Source organism: Manduca sexta, chromosome 28 (genome assembly GCF_014839805.1).
Source record: "Manduca sexta isolate Smith_Timp_Sample1 chromosome 28, JHU_Msex_v1.0, whole genome shotgun sequence".
Lineage (NCBI taxonomy): Eukaryota > Metazoa > Arthropoda > Insecta > Lepidoptera > Sphingidae > Manduca > Manduca sexta.
This window is the reverse complement of record NC_051142.1, coordinates 4,713,298-4,731,688: the sequence shown is the minus strand read 5'-3', so window position 1 is coordinate 4,731,688 and position 18,391 is coordinate 4,713,298. Positions and strand designations below refer to the sequence as shown.

General features: G+C 34.2%; 1 protein-coding gene across 4 annotated transcripts in view; it reads left to right on the top strand.

The window, feature by feature from the left end:
* LOC115444883 (hormone receptor 4) overlaps positions 1–18,391 on the top strand; it is a 60,626-nt gene that overhangs the window by 23,474 nt on the left and 18,761 nt on the right. For 2 of the 4 annotated variants that reach the window (XM_037444562.1, XM_037444561.1), the window contains exon 2: positions 6,480–6,615. The exons of 1 other annotated variant lie outside the window; for it this stretch is intronic. In XM_037444562.1, coding sequence (XP_037300459.1) covers positions 6,480–6,615 — 136 coding nt within the window. Of the gene's footprint in view, positions 1–6,359; positions 6,616–18,391 lie in introns of all 4 variants that reach the window. One more of the 4 variants, XM_037444564.1, reaches the window with a different exon arrangement.

The following is an 18,391-nucleotide window of genomic DNA, read 5'->3' as shown; positions in this document are numbered from 1 at the left end:
CTTTAGAATAACAAGCTGTCTGGCGGAAAATATTTACTCAAATATAACCAATATTATACTCAAAAAAAATCGACAAGTCATTAGCAAGACATTCTTGAATAACCTCAAATTTCAAGGCAAACAGCAGCCAAAATCTAGCTTATATAGGCTAAAGCTTGTAGTTCACAGCCAACCAGTGAACTGAGGACATTAACACCAATTTTACGAAATATATTATTAAAAACTAGCCCACAATTTCATTGCCGTCGTTCATTTCAATTTCTTCGTACATTTTTGCCTCGTTTACTTTAAGGTCATGCGATGCCAATTAACAATGAAATTCACACTGAAGGTAGTCTTGTAGACTGTGTACAGTCATTATTAGGATGTTTTGTCGGACTGTTTACGAATTACTAAGGTCGTTAACACCTTTATCGTGCGATTCGGCAGAATTTGGATTGTCACCAAGCGCGGCGCGCCAACAACGCAAAGTTCAAAACATCTATCAAACGCGTCACAGTATCACTAATCGATCAGGTGGAAGATACGCGTCCAACCTGTTGCGTTTTCGCCAAACTCTTGGTCTATAAGTACCTACGGCATTTGCTATAAATTTGCCAGTCTAGCCGTGGGAAGCTTGGTTGAGTCGGAGGAAACTTGTGAATATATAGAAGGTGAAAAATATTTTTCTGACGTATTATTACGCATTTTGTTTTGTATTATCGTTATATTTTAACCTGGATGCATTACGATCACCGTGCACTTGCCGAAAAACTCGACCTAATGTCTTATTGTCACTTTTCAGACTCCATCAGTGTGCATTCTGTTAGGGGTGGACACAATTTTGCCATCCGCGAACACACAACATCTCTCGAATATTTTTTTGTTTTAACAACACTACATAACAGCTCCTCCAATGCCTAGCTGTGCCGTAAATATTCTTTCATTCTGATATGCAATCAAATCGGGGCTAGTCCCTTAGTCCAAATTATACTAACTTATATCGTCATGTAGAATAGACTGAATAAATCACGTCACGTATCTGGACCATGTCCCGAGCGGTGCAGTGTGCGAGATCACTGCACTCACAGACGCTGTTAATCGTCTTCTTATATGAAGAGGTTATTTGGTACTCCCTATCATTATTTTACGGGCACGGGAAAATCGATTTTAACCCATAGTAAGTGGAGTGGCGCCCAAAGAATATTGCTTTATGAGATGATTTATTTATCACTTGCCAGTCGATACAATTATGCCGCCTTGTTTGAAACCGACTTAAATTATGGTTTATTTTATGATATGGTTTTAAATTAACTATATTTGTTAATGAATAAATGCACTCTTTTAAATAGGATGAAGCAAGCAATCTAATGAAAGTTTAATGCAAGAACTTATAACAAAAACCAATACTTTCTACATTTTGAAAGTAATATTTTTATTGTAAATGTTATTGTGAATTCAATTTATATTATATTTATTACTTTGTAATATTTTCGCAATAAATAGCGATGAAGACATCCAGTAGATAAGAGAACCGCGTGAAAGGCATATTCATTTTGATTATGAATCATCGTTAATCATCTGCTCCTGGCAATATTCACTAATGACTGAAACGTAAAATAATATCCGTAATGTTTTTTTAAATTTAAAACTAGCCTCGGGATAGACTAGCAGATAGTGTACTATTATTTACTAATCTTATAATTGTTGAAACATTTGTAAAATATGAGTTTATCAACGTATAATATGACAATCCAATACTCCCTTCTAATTCATTTTGTTCTAAGTGATTTTTTAAACGGTAACTCTTAACTTCGGTTCCTTGCTTTGGAAGTCCAAAACCTCTCCGGCTTCACAATCTAAGTATGTTGCTACTGAATATTTTCGGTATCATAGTTTTACATTGTTATTTCCTAGAGTTTACGAAAATAAATGCAGTCTGCAAAACGCGAAAAACCATATTATTTCGAAAATATGACTGCCGTCTGCCATATTGCGGCCTTTCACTCACGACGCAACACCTTATCCATTAGTCTAACGTCCGCCTATTGTCTAGTAGAAAGATATAAATCTCAGGCGATTTCGTGAAGTCTCATTCAATTAGTATTATCGTATGATGACTTTATCAAACAAAGAGAGCCGATTAGCTAAGTCTGAGAGCTGAATTATGCAAGATTATCAGTCGGTAAGGTAGGTTATTCAACCACATACTACGAAAAACACAATACGCCGATACGGTTTGACACGCCGATAAACGATCGCACTATGGGAGCTATCGCCAAAGTTATACAAAGAGTTGTGAAATGTTTTGTGCTGGATAGAAACGACAGAATCTAAGATAAATTGTATTGAATAAATATTTGTTCAATAGAATTTGGGCAGGGCATTGATGACACAGATACGTAATGGCTTTGTGAAATGTTATCATTTGTATACGTAACCTGTGTCGTGTTTGCTCTATATTTTACTGTGTTAAGCCATGATTGTGGTTAAATATTTGCTTGCTACTTATACATTATTGGTATACAAGGTAGCGAAATATTTTAAAATATAAGAAACATAAAGCCACAAAATATTTTTCAATTACTCAGAAATATATTACAACTAATTAATATGTGAAATAAGTGATGATTTATACAAAAATATATACTCAAATATTTTTAATATAATATACATAAAAATCGATATTAAATAAATGTAAAATATTTAATCGTCGTTAGCAACAGCGACGTCAACAATCAACATGATAAAGATAGTCTTAAACAAAAAAAACAATATTAAATAATCATCACACACACGCTATCAGGAATAACGTCTAGACGTCGCTCAGCCCCAACACTATCACTTATCGATCTTAATTTATCGCGCGATTGACTAGTCGAGTGCAAAGTACCGTGTTCATCATTACTAATGGAGAGCAGATCATGTTAATTTTTTATTGACAGTTAAAATACATTTGTACATTTTGTACTTAATCGTATTGCGTGCGCGGTACGACACCGATCTGAGTTCCCAGGTTCGAATCCCCAGTATCGAGCAAAATGATACTGAGTTTTCCATCTCGGTATCAGCGCAGAGTCTAATATTTGCGCTCGATATGGTAATTACTTCCCCCTTGTGATATCATAGGATGGAACAGTCAGACGAAAAGTGAGTGCCCTGGTTACACCCCTACCTAACCCTTCGAGTATAAAGGCGTGATATATTTATTTGAGTTTTTTATTGCTATATTTTATGTTAAAATAAATGGTTTAACAATGAAATAACAGTAGATCTCTTTTGTTACGTAATGGGTAATAGGATGAGACGATGACAAATTGAAAAGTGAAAGCTAACAAATATGGGAGAATAAGAAGTTTTGTTCATATATTTTTTTTATTATAAGCCAGCATACACATAAGTAGGTCACGTGATGGTGAGAAATCACTGCCGCCAAAAAAATATCAATACTAGACATATCTGTAGCGAATAGGCACACAGTAGCATTTAGCGTTCAATATAGTTGAGAAAAATCATGTAAAAACAAAACGTATTTGTTTCAGTAAAAATATAATTATATTATAACACATTATATGACAAACGGCCAGCTACAATTTACACATATAGTAATTTGAATTCATTAATAAATTCACTGAAGTATTTCAAATCTTTAGGGTAGGAAAGACTAAGTAGAAAATTTATCCGTATTCAAAATATACTCTACAATCAAGAAGTTAAATACAAAATTACTTCGTATATGAAGAGCTACTACTTAATCACACAATTTTGATTATCGAAATGACAACCGTATCGCGAATTCCAAAGTAGATAATAATTAAGTACTGTCTAAGTTTGTGTGTGTTTGTGCGGCATATTTTTGATATATTCTACTGCAATCATATCCGGTCATAAGCATGCGGATATTATTATTTAAAAAACGAATTAAATAAATTACACTAAATTCTTCATGCAAGCTGAAGTTGCAGTGGGCAGGGCACATAGCTCACAGAAGTAATTGCCGATGGTGCACGAAGTTACTTGAGGGGAGGCCACGAACTAGCAAGCACAGCGTCAGACATCCACCCACGAGGTAGACAGATGACCTAATAAAAGTCGCAAGAAGTCGCTGGATGCGGGTGGCTTTCAATAGGTCGATCTGGAAATCTTTAGGCGAGGCCCATGTTCAGCAGTAGAAACGTCATACTACGTCGACTGATGATGATGATGATGATTAAAGTCTTATTAAATTTTAATAAAAAATTAGAGCTGACGAACAAGCAATCGAATTACCTGAAGGTGAGAGGGTTCCACTGCCCTTGAACAACAGTAATGCTAGGAGTATCGTGGCTATGTTGCAAACCTTTCAAAGAAGCTACAGATACGGGGAGCGAGTAGTTTGAGATTCTGGGTACTCTTACTCAGTTACGCGAACTTAACTGAGATTTAACCTCAGTTCTGTGTTACTGACCGGCAAGTTCGAAGGTACTGATACTGTCCAATCGAATCGGTCTACTCACTTTGTGAACAAAATGACCTTAAGTACAGCTATAAACCTTACCAGAAATATTTTTTGGGACTATAATACTTTGGCTCTTTGTTAAATTTACAAAATGAAGTTAGAACAGATATCAAATTTATTCTAATATCAAAAGCGTATCCCAACTTTAACTTCCCATAAAGCGAATTTTATTTACGTATCACTTCCTGTTTTGCTACTAAAACGGGGTTAGGTGGTCTGATTCGCTTTCTCCCATTTCAGACAGACCAGCCATACATAGCCCGTTGCGTCAAAGTTTCCATTGGTCACGCAGGAACGGATTAAGGGAACGAGTGGCAATTATACAGTTATCAAAATAGAAGGTAAAAATGCTGCGAAGGGCAAAACAGGCGCTTACTCTAAATGATATTCACAAAAACATCCCCAGAATTTGAGCCTACTGGGCGTCAAATTAATCTTACTCCTGTAATAAATAGATCCGCCTCTGTGCGTGTTTCTTCGGGAGAATAGTTAACCCAGTTGCTGTCTAAATATAAAGACGCGCTACCTGACTTCGAACAGCACCTTGGGCCGCGTCGCACATGACGAATTGTCAATGTTGTAAACACATATTATGCAACTTGTTGACCAATGCGAGCTAACTGGACTTTCAGACGTTTTCGGCTGTTTGTCATAATGTTAACGATTTTAAAATTGTTTTTATTATGTAAGTACTAACGGAATATTAATGATTTTGTTTTCTCAAGATTTAAAACTTTTGCAAATACGAATTAATTTATCCTATTTTACTAATCATTAACAGTATTCATTACTATTGTTCAGCGGTGATTCAGAGGTAATCTAAATACTCATGAAAGGGGGCGATGCGAACGAACTCTGTTTTAGTTTACACCAGAAGTGTGCCGACGGCCCGGCTAACCTTTCAGACAAAAACGACAAACGCTCAACTAGGCTATGTTCTGGAGGGTTCATTTATTAAAATATTTTTATTAGTTGCAAAAGCTTTACGATTCAAAATTAAAAGGTTGTTATGTATAAAAGAGGTAGCGATTAAATTTTAAGTACAAGTAGAAATATTTTTTCGTGCTCATTTAACGGAAGAGGTTCAAGTTCTTGATTGACCAATATGATTCTTGACACAAATAGATTAACTAAAGGCCGTTTTAAAAAATTATAACCAAAATTTTCGTCAACAGCAAATTATTATTGATCGGTTATTAAGTTTTTAAACACTAAAACAGTACGAGGACGGCACATCGGTGGTGCGGTGATGAGGTGCGCGTGCGCGTGCAGATGACCCAGTTTCGCTCTGGCGACGATTACTGCTCGCCCGTCGACCACACATGCTAGCATCGCCACGCTGCACAACACATCCATAAACATCACCGCAGCCCATCCTAGCCTGTAATGAAGCATCAAATAATCATACCGAATCCCTTTTCGGCAGTTCAATGACCCCGCTATCGAAATCCGCACACTCACACGCATGTCCTCGAACGAAACGGCCAGATAAAAAAATGAAACAAAAAACATCCCACGTAACGGTGAATGAGTACCAGACAGAGATAACTATATTTCGGCAGTGCACTCGTCGAACGTAAGGTCGGCTACGAAAAACACTGACGCAATTTTTACAGCGTACGTAATTGAGCACTGACGAAGTCAGCGGTGTGTGCGTGTGCGCCGAGAGCGACGCCCGCGTCCGCCGAAACGGAGGCGGAATATTTAGGTGAAAGTGTTTCGAATTTCGACATGACGACATTTGCGCGCAGTCGTTATCGTGATTTTGCCGAATCGAGAGGTTCGGTGAGCGCGCAGACAACCGCGACCGCGACCGGCGCCTGAAGTCGCGACTGAGACCGCACGCGCCGCTAGTCGCTACCCTCGCGCTCTTGTTCCGCAGGAAGTGTGCCGGCCTCCGCATGCTGAATGTGTCCAGTGCTCGCGTAGGAAAACTATGATAACAGTTAGTGTTTCAAAAAATTTTCGGAGACGTAAATTAAAAAGGTGATCGGTGCATCAGGAACAAGGTGGTTCTTCGTGTGATGTGCGTGGTGCGGCGCTAGGCAAGCTGTCGGCGGGCGACAAGCTGGGGCCCGACGAGGCGTTCGACGCCTCTGCGCACGCTCACCAATTGCAGACGATGACCTCCACCATGGGTAAATATTAACAAAAAAAAATATTTCTACACAAAAAAAATCAAGCTTTTCATTCCAAATGTACATTTGAATGGTTATTATTTTGCGGAACTGTATCAAATTTAATACTTCACAATATTTTTTGTTAATAAAATTTCAGATTAACACATAATATTTTGCAAAAAAAAAAGCACACGCGGTGCCTCTCCGTAGAATACATAATAAACTGTAACCCGTAGCGATTTGCTACGTGCTACGGTGCAATCGCTACAGCGTAGATGCCTTTGAAATAAATCTTGACACAAAACCACAATAATCATAAAATGAAAGAATAGTGTTTCATTTAGTACTGTAAAACTAGATATAATAAAATATATTTTTGTTTTTCTTGTTGACTAAAATTATATGTTTAAAATAGTATTCATTCTGAAAAGGTCAATAATCTCTCTTAATTTATCTAATTATTTTTTATAAAAATTAATGAATAAAATAAATCCACATAAAAAAATACGCGAAGAATTTACCAGTAATAGTTAAGTTAGTAGCAACGTATTCTCCTTAAACTTGTAAAAAAGAAATTTAAAATTCGAATGCAATTATTAATTAAACCGTCCCATTGTATATAATCATTGTAAAGTACCTAGTAAAAAATTTAAACCAAACATTAATCATCTTTAATTTTAAACAAAATATAGAAATATATTTCTCATTATTTTTTCCATTTTAATTCCCTATGTGCCTATATTATTTTTAGGCTTCATTTATATTGAAGTCAGTCCACGTGTCATCTATTTCGGTTCTACATTTAGATGTGGCGTAACCATCAAGATATCAATTACAAACAATACCGTTATAAATCAGTCCGTAAGTGTCCAAATAAATGTGTTATTCCAATATTTTATGCAACTTCACATAAATATTTTTTAATTCCAATTTGTTGTATTTAGCCGTTTTGTATAAACAAAAAATCTGCCAATGTCAAGATTAAAGAGAAGGCACGCGTGTATAAAAAATAATTCTCTCTATGAATATTTAAACATTTTGTTATCGAATCATTCTCATTACCCAATTTATATAATTCCAATGGGTTATCAAGTAGATCAGTGATACCTCATTTAGAGGATATTATGGCCCACCTTAACTTAACTTAACATATTGATGTACGTCGGTCATTACGTAAGTTGACAAAGTATGTCTCAAAAATCACTCCGGCCTTATTCACAGTTTTTTTTCCTGTAATTTTTTAAAGACTTATCCACTTATTTATATGATCTTAATGAAGTCTTATGTCATTTATTGTCAATGTAAACAATTATCATATAATCTTTCTTATTCACAAAGTTTGTGTAAAAATTTTAAAAAAAATATTAAAATATTTGAACAAAGAAGTTTTCAAATTTACAAATCCAATTCTTACTTTAAATTGCAAATTGAAATAGGAATTGACGTCCTCGAAATTGTAGGTCATTTTAGTATCAAAATTTATTATCAATAATTATATTCTGCATAATTTTTTAATATGTGCATATTTAAAGGTCTCGTCACCTTGTGATTGAATTGATCCTTGTCGCTTTAATATCATAAAATTATTTAATAATTAATTTACTATTTTTTTTCTTATTCTACATTCCTTTGTCTTATGTGATATTGGTTCAACTAAATGTTTCACTCCACTTAAAAAGCCGGTTTGGTATAATTTTTCTGTCAACAATGTCAAGATTGTATATCAAAAAAGGAAAAATAATATCATAACATGAGCGTACACAACTGTCAAATTGACATAATATAAACGAACATGATCGAATTTGATAGTTCTCATTAGGTCTTGAATCAAAAATAATACTTTTACAAGGGACCAATTTTAATAAACATTTTCTTTTATCAAATATTTTTCAACTATGTTTTAAATAAAATATCAATGATTGAAAAACATAATTCCTCCTATAACACTCATCTGGTAACTTGCTTTCAACAGTTTTTGAACAAAACTGTCGAAATCATATTTTCTGAATCATACGATAGTATAACTTCTCATATGACTCACACAAAAATGTCGCAGTAAATTGAACACATCTATTGCGCAGCTGACTGAGACACAAGAAGTCGTGCATTGAATGTTTACGTGATAATTTAAAATGATCTACAAATATTTGTATCAGCAGCTATAAAAACAAATCTTAGATCGAGTCACGGTATTAATGATTATAAAGCGAGAACCATAACAATATCGTGGGTTTTTGTTTATTGCATTTATTGGTCATCTGTTCATATCTCTCTCGTTTCCGCGAACCCAAAACTTGATAACCCGTAAAATAAAATCGATTTTGAACGTAACACAAAAATACTACAAAATAATCGTCAAACTTTCAATATCGACGAAAATAGGATAAACAAAACAATCATGGATTTGTGAATTACAATGATTATTCCGTATACTTTAACTATGTTTTATTAAGTACGCCCTTGACTTCTTTATTGGTTACAATAGTACATTTGAAATAAGACCTACATCATGTATAATTCGGAAAAGCGTCCCAAACCGCTGCCCGATCTGAAGTTTCTAATAAATATTGTACCTTAAATCATATTATCTCATATTGCAGTGACAACATTATTTTCCTCATTCATTACAACTAAAGATCAGTTTATTCCGACACAAAGCGATGCGCCATTAACCGTGACATTCCCAAATCATCTCGTGAATCGCACTCGTGACTGACTATGACCGGCGAACTTTTACTTTCGTTACAATATGGCCTCCCTTTGTCTATGGTCTATGACTCGGGGTCGTTGATCTGCCGCCATTTTGCCGTTGCCGAAATAAGTTTTTTACGCTCACTTTCCAATACGGTGAAAGCGAAAAGGTACATAATGTCACTGCTTCCTTTCATAGTATTGTAGTGGGAGGATAGAGTTTAAATAATAATAGCCGTTAGTCCGCTTGTCAAAAACGCCATTGTTCGACTGAATTACCGCGAGGCTTTCCATCGCCGACGGTTCACCGTACAACTATGGGTTCACTTTTCAACGTCCGTAACAAAGGTGAAGAGTGCTTGGTTTGAAAGACACGTGTATTTCTCAAGCAGACTTCTTTATGTTGTTATAGTAATTTGATAGTTTACAAAGGCAAATGATATTAAGTTTCAATAAAATGTCATGAAAAAAATCATGATTCGTAGCAATTACTCAAATGACTGCTCTATTAAACCCAATAACTTTATTTATCGTATGATAACCAATTCAATGTGAGTCGAACTGGACTGTTCATAAAGTCACCTTTTTCAGGTAAATTCAATATTCTATTCATAAAAATGTATTTCATTTTTATGAACGCGGAAACGTATGGCCATAATATCATATAGATTGTCAGTCAAACAGTTTATCTCATATAAAACCATAATGCATATTTGAATCAAAACAGGAAGTGTATCGATCGGAAGTGTTGAGGTTTAAAAATGGAACGTTTTAGCTTTGTGCGCACGCGCACGTTGAATGTCAAGGTGCAGCGGAGGCCAGACGAGAGGCCCGAAACCGGGGCCGACATAGTACTATTGTTGTTCTCAGATAATATTATTATAGAAAAATAAATATTGCTGCATTCCTTCTGTCTCAGAACATTCAACGTATATTGGTTAAAAGAACGAAACAATATTACGTGTAGCATAAACACAACTCAAACAATGCTACGTATCTATAAGTGTGAAAAACAACATTAATAATTACATGTTTTTTTATTTAAATATTTATTGTCAAATAATATACATCTAACCATCTGTTACCTACTTAATTGTCATATGAAATAAATTTTATAATGAATACACAAATTTTAGAGAATAAAAACAAAATTGGAAATAATTTTAATAACATGTTAATTGAAAACTCAAGTTACTAGTTAAAGCACCGCCGTGCGTTGAAATCTTTTCGTAGTAACATTTGAACACGTGCGTAACTTACTAAAGACGTCATTGAAATTGCATGATCCGCAGTTCATTTTACGTCATAACATTGCAAATATTTTGTCACGTAAACGTTTTACGATCACTCTTATCTTTTAACCTTTCGATGCATAACATTTTTATACATAACACAGGCCAGTATTAAAATTGCTTACATATATACAATATATAAGTATTACTTAAAAATATACTCATTATTTTTTATCAGATCACAGCTGAAAAATAACAATACTCACATAACTAACGGAGAGGACTGTATACAAACGATTAAAAAGTTCATTCAAAGGGTACGTGCGCCCGATCATGCTTTCGAGAGATGATCAGCCCTGGGAGATATTTCGAGATACATTTCCCAGCTCGTTCCGACCTCGGCGTCGACAATGACATTGCGACCTGACTTCCTGCACTTTACACTGACCGGTTGAGACGCACCACACAAGCTCAAGCATTCGTGTCACGAATACACTCCTTAATTTAGGTGCGTTTTAATTTATCTGTCGATTCGGAAGTGAATTATAGATTCATCTGATCTATGCTGGCTCACAAGGTTAATGTTAATTGATCATTTAAAATGTTAAATACGCAATATTGCAATTTAGCCGCCTTCACAATCCTTCCTCAATAAAACATGTTAATTGACAAATAAATCACATTTAATACCTAAAAGCATATGGAATATTTCATCAACACCCAATACCAGTCTATCTCACATACATGTAACATTTTAAATAAGAAATGAAGCCTTCACATAATGAAATAGTAGTATCAAAATTGACGCTCCACGAGTAATTATTTCTATAGTTCAAATTACCATATGTCAAAAAAAAATAATTTAGTTATAAGATATAAATATGTGCACGAATTGATTTAAAGTCTCGTCAGTGATGCAACTAATAGTACAACATGGCGTAACCTTGTGGTTACTACATTCACACAAGAGTTTCAATTTGTTTTGGCTCGAGACTTGGATGCATTCTAAATTCCGAAGCATTCACAAAATACACTTCAACATCATCTTTGATTATAATGAGATGTCGAAACCCTTTAACAACGAATTTAAGTGATAATTTGTTTTGGAAATATGTTGAAATAAATTTTATTTAGTTTTCTTCAGATACAACGCCTTCTTTTGTTTCTACTCCTATGTTAGTAGACAAAGGCGACTTATAATCACGCGTTCAAAGAAATTATTTTATCATTCCACTACAATAAAAAAGTTTCCCTGTAGTAATTCCCCGCCCACAGCCAAGTAAAAATAATCTCTTTGTTCTACCATCTTCATTTAAAAACGTATCAATACAAAAACAATCAATATTAAAAAAACAAATTGATGCTGCGTAATACGCGATGTCACAACATCGTATATAGGATAAACAAATGCGCAATTCGTATAAAAAAATACAAGATTCAAATGAAGTCAGCTCCTTAGCATTATGCAGTTATGAAATATCAATCACTTGTAAGTCGTAATACAAAAAGTTTAGAAGGTCAGTCGGTAATACAAAAGAAAGAAACTCAACGATTTTGTAATCTAAAGTGGATAATGTGTCTTATTAGAGTACTCGTAGTTACAAGTTACAATATTATTTTTGTATATACACAGGTATTAACTAATGTCTTTCGAAATGATTGATACTCCATGACATGTACATTTATACGGTTATTATGTACTACCCTTTTGAATATACCAAGTAAAGCACTACGCGTCGCTTTTACAATAAACATATTAAAACATATGAATAGGTTTAATTATAAACAAATATAGCTACGTTATTAAGAAATTAATCCGTAAACTTAGATGAACTTTCAAGGTTTTCAATTGCATTGAACTTGCCGGAAAAAAATCACGTACACACTTTTCTAATTAAATTATTTGTATCACCTGTCGTAAACGTCAAAAATTCATGGTAAGCCCACATTGTACACAAATAGCCATCTTCGCATCACAACAGTCAACAAGTGTCCGATAAGTACCTGTACGCGGAAAGCCTAATATTTACCGGCGATAACCGGGCGACCGTGTCCGAGGTCGCGACCACTTCCGACTGACAGAACGTTGAACCACAGGGCGGCACGTGTAGCGAGCCCTTTATGTTAATTCATTAGATAATTCCAAATTTAAACGTTACGAAACTTTGATTTCAATTTTAAATTATTTCATAATTCTATTTCATGTTTAATTTATTTTTCTTATTTTGCTAAATTGACTCATATTTATTTATCTTTATATAAGTCGATAAGGTTCTGTATTGATAACAATACAAAAAGTTTTGACTGGATATGACACTTGCTTATAAAACCTACTTTTCAGATGTAAATATTTGAAAAATTAGGTACTTACTTAATGTTCTTCGAAACCACTAATATAAGTATAATCTTAATTTACACAATACCCAACATTGAATCTATCAACTGTCCGTCTAGATTAATATCCTTAACCTTCTGCATTCAAAAACAAAGATTGCATACATCATAACAGGTTCACAGGAAACGACAGCAAACAAAAATCACAAGAATTCAGTATTTAAATAAGTTGGAAGCTATAAAACAAAGCGGCGCGGTCAAGTCGACTGACCGACCATGGGAGAGGACACGTCTACAGACAGTTTCCGCCTCGGATTGCCTCAGCCATATGTATTGCTCAAGTTTAACATTTGGAAATAACTAGAAGGTACCAGTTTACTGTTAGTAGGTTTCTCATATGTGAAAGTCCACCTGGGTTGGTACCACTGCATTGTCTATTTCTGCCGCCAAGCAGCAGTGTATAGTCATTGTTGTGTTTCGGTTTGAATGACATTGTAGCAAATGTAACTACTGGACATAAGACTTAATATATCGTGTCCCAAGATAGCGAGCGCAGTGAAATATCAAACAATACTTTGTTATTCAGGGTGTTGGATAGTGTTTCCACTGTTTGTGGGCGGCAAATCGCATCGGCAAACGGCAAGCTCGTTTTTTCATTTAAAACAATAAAAAAAGGTCTTCGTTTGAATCGCCTATAACGGCAAAGCAAAGCAAACTGAAAGATAATTCGCTAGACGTAAAATAGGTTCGGAGTGCAAGGTTAATGTTTGATTTTGTATGAATATCTAATCTGAATTCAAAATTGCAAAATTGTTTTGTGATACTGCCTGTGTTGCCGTCGCACATGCTAGAATTCCAAATCTTCTCTCCACTTCGCATAACATTTAGCAGCTCCATAATCATGCGAAAATTTACATCGCGGCGTAGACTCAGCGGTTTTTACAATGCCACGCAAAAATTTAACCTTCAATATAGCCCTATGGCATAGCGTTTGTCATTCGTCTTGGGAGCTAAAACATTGTTGCCTGAATCGATCATGCCACAATTGCATAACCAAGCCCTCATAATTTATTAATAGCTATTATAATAGTCATATTAAATAGTGACTAATAAGTAAATCTATCGAGCATTTGTGAATTGCGCAGCCAAGATGATTTACGAGCGTTATGTCATTGTTAAACTGATTGAAATAATTTGTAGTTGTACATAATTTGCGTCCGAGACGACGATAAATTCTTCAACCTGTCTAGGAACTTAAATTATAAGAGGTGGGGATATGATATTTGTTCTGTGTTAAAAAGTAATCGATTTATATTCGAATTTAAGATCGATATCTGAAACAGTTTTTTTTTTATTTGTAAAAACATAGTTGTGCTGTTATCAGGCGAATATTGCACATATTTTATCTGTATAAAAGGTAAGACATTCTACGCATTTTTTTATTTACATTAACATGTACTGGCCATAAATGATGAAAAAAAAATATTTACACATTTCAAATACTGGCAATAACGATAACTTTTATTTTATAAAAAGGAAAAACAACAGGACGAAAAAAGAACACACATTGTTGCCGGGCCAGTGGTTCATAAGGGATGATGAACACAAGCTTTGTAGAGAAAATGGCTTTAGTGGCCTCATTGGGCATTCCTTTTTTCCCTAGATAATTAACTGAAGCGCTGTTTGCGATAGTTTGGCAGGTTATGTCTGTTAATATATTAATCTGGAGATTCGAGGTGCCAGCTGCTCGCTATCAGTTTTTGTTAATATTTTATTCTTAACAAATTTAAATATTTCAAGTTCACTAAACTGGCTTAATTTATTCATTATCACCTACGCCTTCATCATGACTGTGAAAGCCAGTGAATGGAAGGAAAAATTGCTCGCCATACCAACTTCCGCTTCCCTTGCTGTGCTGTAAATGGCAAGATAAGTAGGTTGCGAAAAACAACTTTATTTTATATAAAAACTATACAGTCTAGACATAATTATGTGAATTATTTAAAATTTTGCTCAGTATACAACGAATAATGTTTCCTTTGTGCTAATTAAAGAAATATATTAAACCATGAAGTTAAACCAATCCCGGTCAAGGCCATTCCTATCGCACAGCACTCTGCAGCAACAATTAAAGATTGTAAATGACAATTGTTATCGAAATTTTCCACTGCATACAAATGTCTGCCGAGGTTGGTCAGAATTACAGAAGCTCATAAAATCTTGTTTAAATTTAGACTAAGGTCACGGTCTGCGATATACCTACGCATAATCATTACGCGTAATTATAATAATAGACATTAAACACGTTTTGTCAACGTTATTTATAAAAACACTCAGACTATTATTCGTCATACAAAAGCAATTTACTAAGTCATTGACACCAAATAACACGTTAAACTGACTACTCATTGCCTCGCTTTTAAGACTGAATCGAAACATGAAATTAACGGAAAATTACACAGCTATTTTTGTTATTTTAGTATATTTTTCAACATTATATTATACTACAGGAGTTCAATATTTGGTCTTTCGATTGTTAATTTCAATGTTTCCTACATGTTCACGGAAGTTGGTCACAGCTCGACCTCGAGTAAGGTTCGCGTCTCCCAGACGGCCCGACGTACGATCAACACTTGCGAATTTTATTCACTCGTTTGCACGTCATTATCAAGGTCTTTGACTCATTCGAGTTTATTTTCGGGCCGCACTAGAGTTCGTTTATCTGTTTGTTGACAAAATAGTATCGAACATTGCACTCTTGCTAGCGAAACCAGAAAGTATTAAAACATGCCTTGCCAACGTCTATTAAATTAAATAGTAATGAGTAAGTCACGAAGACTCAAGCGGTATTGCCAAGATACGTTTAAATATCGCGTCATTAATGCATTGCCGGAAATAGTTTCTTATCACAAGTCCATTAGGAACATTGAGGGTCCCTTTACACTGGTCATTTTACTAATATGAATACAGCAAATAATGGCGTTATTTTTTGCAGTATTTATGTACTACGAAATAAAAATGCAATTATACAGCAAATAAACATGCATGAAGGTATGTGACACCACCGAAACCACTTTTATCCCACGAATAAAGCTGAAATATTTACATACAAAGAAATACTGAGACGAAACACTTAATATTCACCATATTTCAGTTTGTTTACATTTTGTGATATCGAATATCGGACGAGTTTTTTGAACTTTAAGAATGTAAGAGGCTCCTTAGCTACAGAGTACAATGCCATGGTAATTGATTCAATATTACATCACGTAACTGACGTAGATGTGAGTCAGTCCTTATCAAATCGCTTGCTATAAATAATTTTATGAGTTTTTTTTCACTACGTCAATGTTACGACAAACTATAAATATGCGTAGTAGCGGTCATGTATCAATGTGGTCACGCAACGATATTGTTGCGGATTTTATGCATATTATATCCCAAATAAATGCAAATTTTAAACAAATTTTGATAAGAGTAATTCGAAATATATTCCGTTGGTAGTATAGCGAGTTCTGGAGTCTGTGAGTATTGTTCTTTTTTTTAATTTAGAACTCCGAAATTCTGAAATTATACGTAGCCATTATATTTTATTCAATTTTTAAAGATAGATATAATAATTTATATCGTCATTTATTTTGATACCACAACAACTTTAAATGAATAAATTTCACAGAATGTGTAGTGAACTTGACTAAATGAAAAAATTACTTGGTAACGCTGACAGTTCGTATCCTTAGCACAATGACCGCTTAGCGCGTGTTTGATTAAACGTAACTGTATCTTATGTGCCAGTGGGAGTATCAATGAGTACTGTCTACAATACTACTTGAACTTCTCATTCAGATTCTAGCGCATATTACGATTAATATTATTATTTAAATTAGTTAAGATTTAAGTCGGAAACATATGGTTATAAGACTAATTAATTGTGTCATATTATATTGTAACAAAATGAAAGCCCTATTAAAAATGAAGAGAAATAAATTTTCAGAAAATATTTAACTAACGTCATTGTAGGTCAGAGGCCATTTGATTAAAAATACATAATCGCCAAATCGTTAATTAACTTTTATAAATATATTTCGCATAGACATGATACCATACAAATACAACAGTCACGGTCATAACTTCACAAATTTTGACGACCGCACACCCCTTATCAGTCATGAAACCTTCTTACGTAGGTGAATGAAAATGTGGAAATAAAACATGGGTCCGCACGTGCGGTACGCCAGTGTGTAGTGGGCGGCGCGCGATGTACGCTGACATTGAAATACGCGGGTAGAGCGAAATAATTAAACGGATGCAACGGTCCTTGATCACCGGACCTTTCTATGTGAAGAAACCTGATATGGCGCCCAATAGTCGTGAGTAGCATTGAGAATTGTATAAAAATAGTAAGGCTATTATGCCAATATAAGTGAAATAAAACAATCTATAAAAAGGGAATAATTATTATAATAAATATAACAAAATAAATATTTTTATTTATTAAATTCTTTTAATAGCATTTGTTTCATGTTGGTAACTTTATTAGTACATATTTCAGTTACACATAAAAATAAACAATTAAAGTCAGTTCAGTTTCAGTATTATATGATTATAATGTTTTAATTGTTGAATTTCTAAGATTTTTAAATATGTTCCTACCATAAAGTTAAATATCTTTTTAGGGCTGCGGAGCAAAACAGAACTCTTGTTTTACTATGTCTGTTCATGTTTCCATCCAACCAATGTGATTATAGTTCTGAAATTAAACAAACATGTAGACAATTACACAAAAAATTGGAATTTATCTCTGCGATTTCCTTGATTGGTTGATAAATGAAAATATGTTGACAATAGAGCGGAGTATTCCGTGTCGTTGAATAAGAATTAAAAGAACATGAGATTTTTGACAATTTTTCTAAACGAATAGGAGTAAGCTCCAAATCACTTTTAAAAATATTAGTAGACACAAAAAAGTTAAGAGGTGCAGAGGGCTTAATGGCTTTTATAAAGTCATAAAGACCAGAGACGCAACTTGTTCTACACGGATGTTGGGAAATGATGTTTTATACATAATATAACTACTAATTTCTATTGTTTTCGAGGTCAATACTACGCAACGGCGCTTTCTTATTTATTAACACTTTATTTTACACTAAGGAGAATATATTAATTTATCAGATAACACTTTATTTACATTAAAGAAAATGTATAAACATAAAATTAAACTAACATAATAACAATGCAGAAGTACATCTTTATCATTATCATCTCGATCATCTTTTTCAATTATTTTTGCTTTTCGATCATGAACTTCTTCCTCTTTACTATTTTTTTTCAATTTTACGTGATGAACGGTTTGATATATATTGTAAATGCAACTTATTATTTATTATGCATCTTGGTGATACGTGTAAACATGATGTGTATGAATTCTTTGTTTAAGCCATGAAACCCTACGGACTCAAATTTTAATACCCATTTTCGTCAAGATAAGATGCACCTTGACCTTGACGATCAACTGGCTGATGTCTATTTTGTTTATT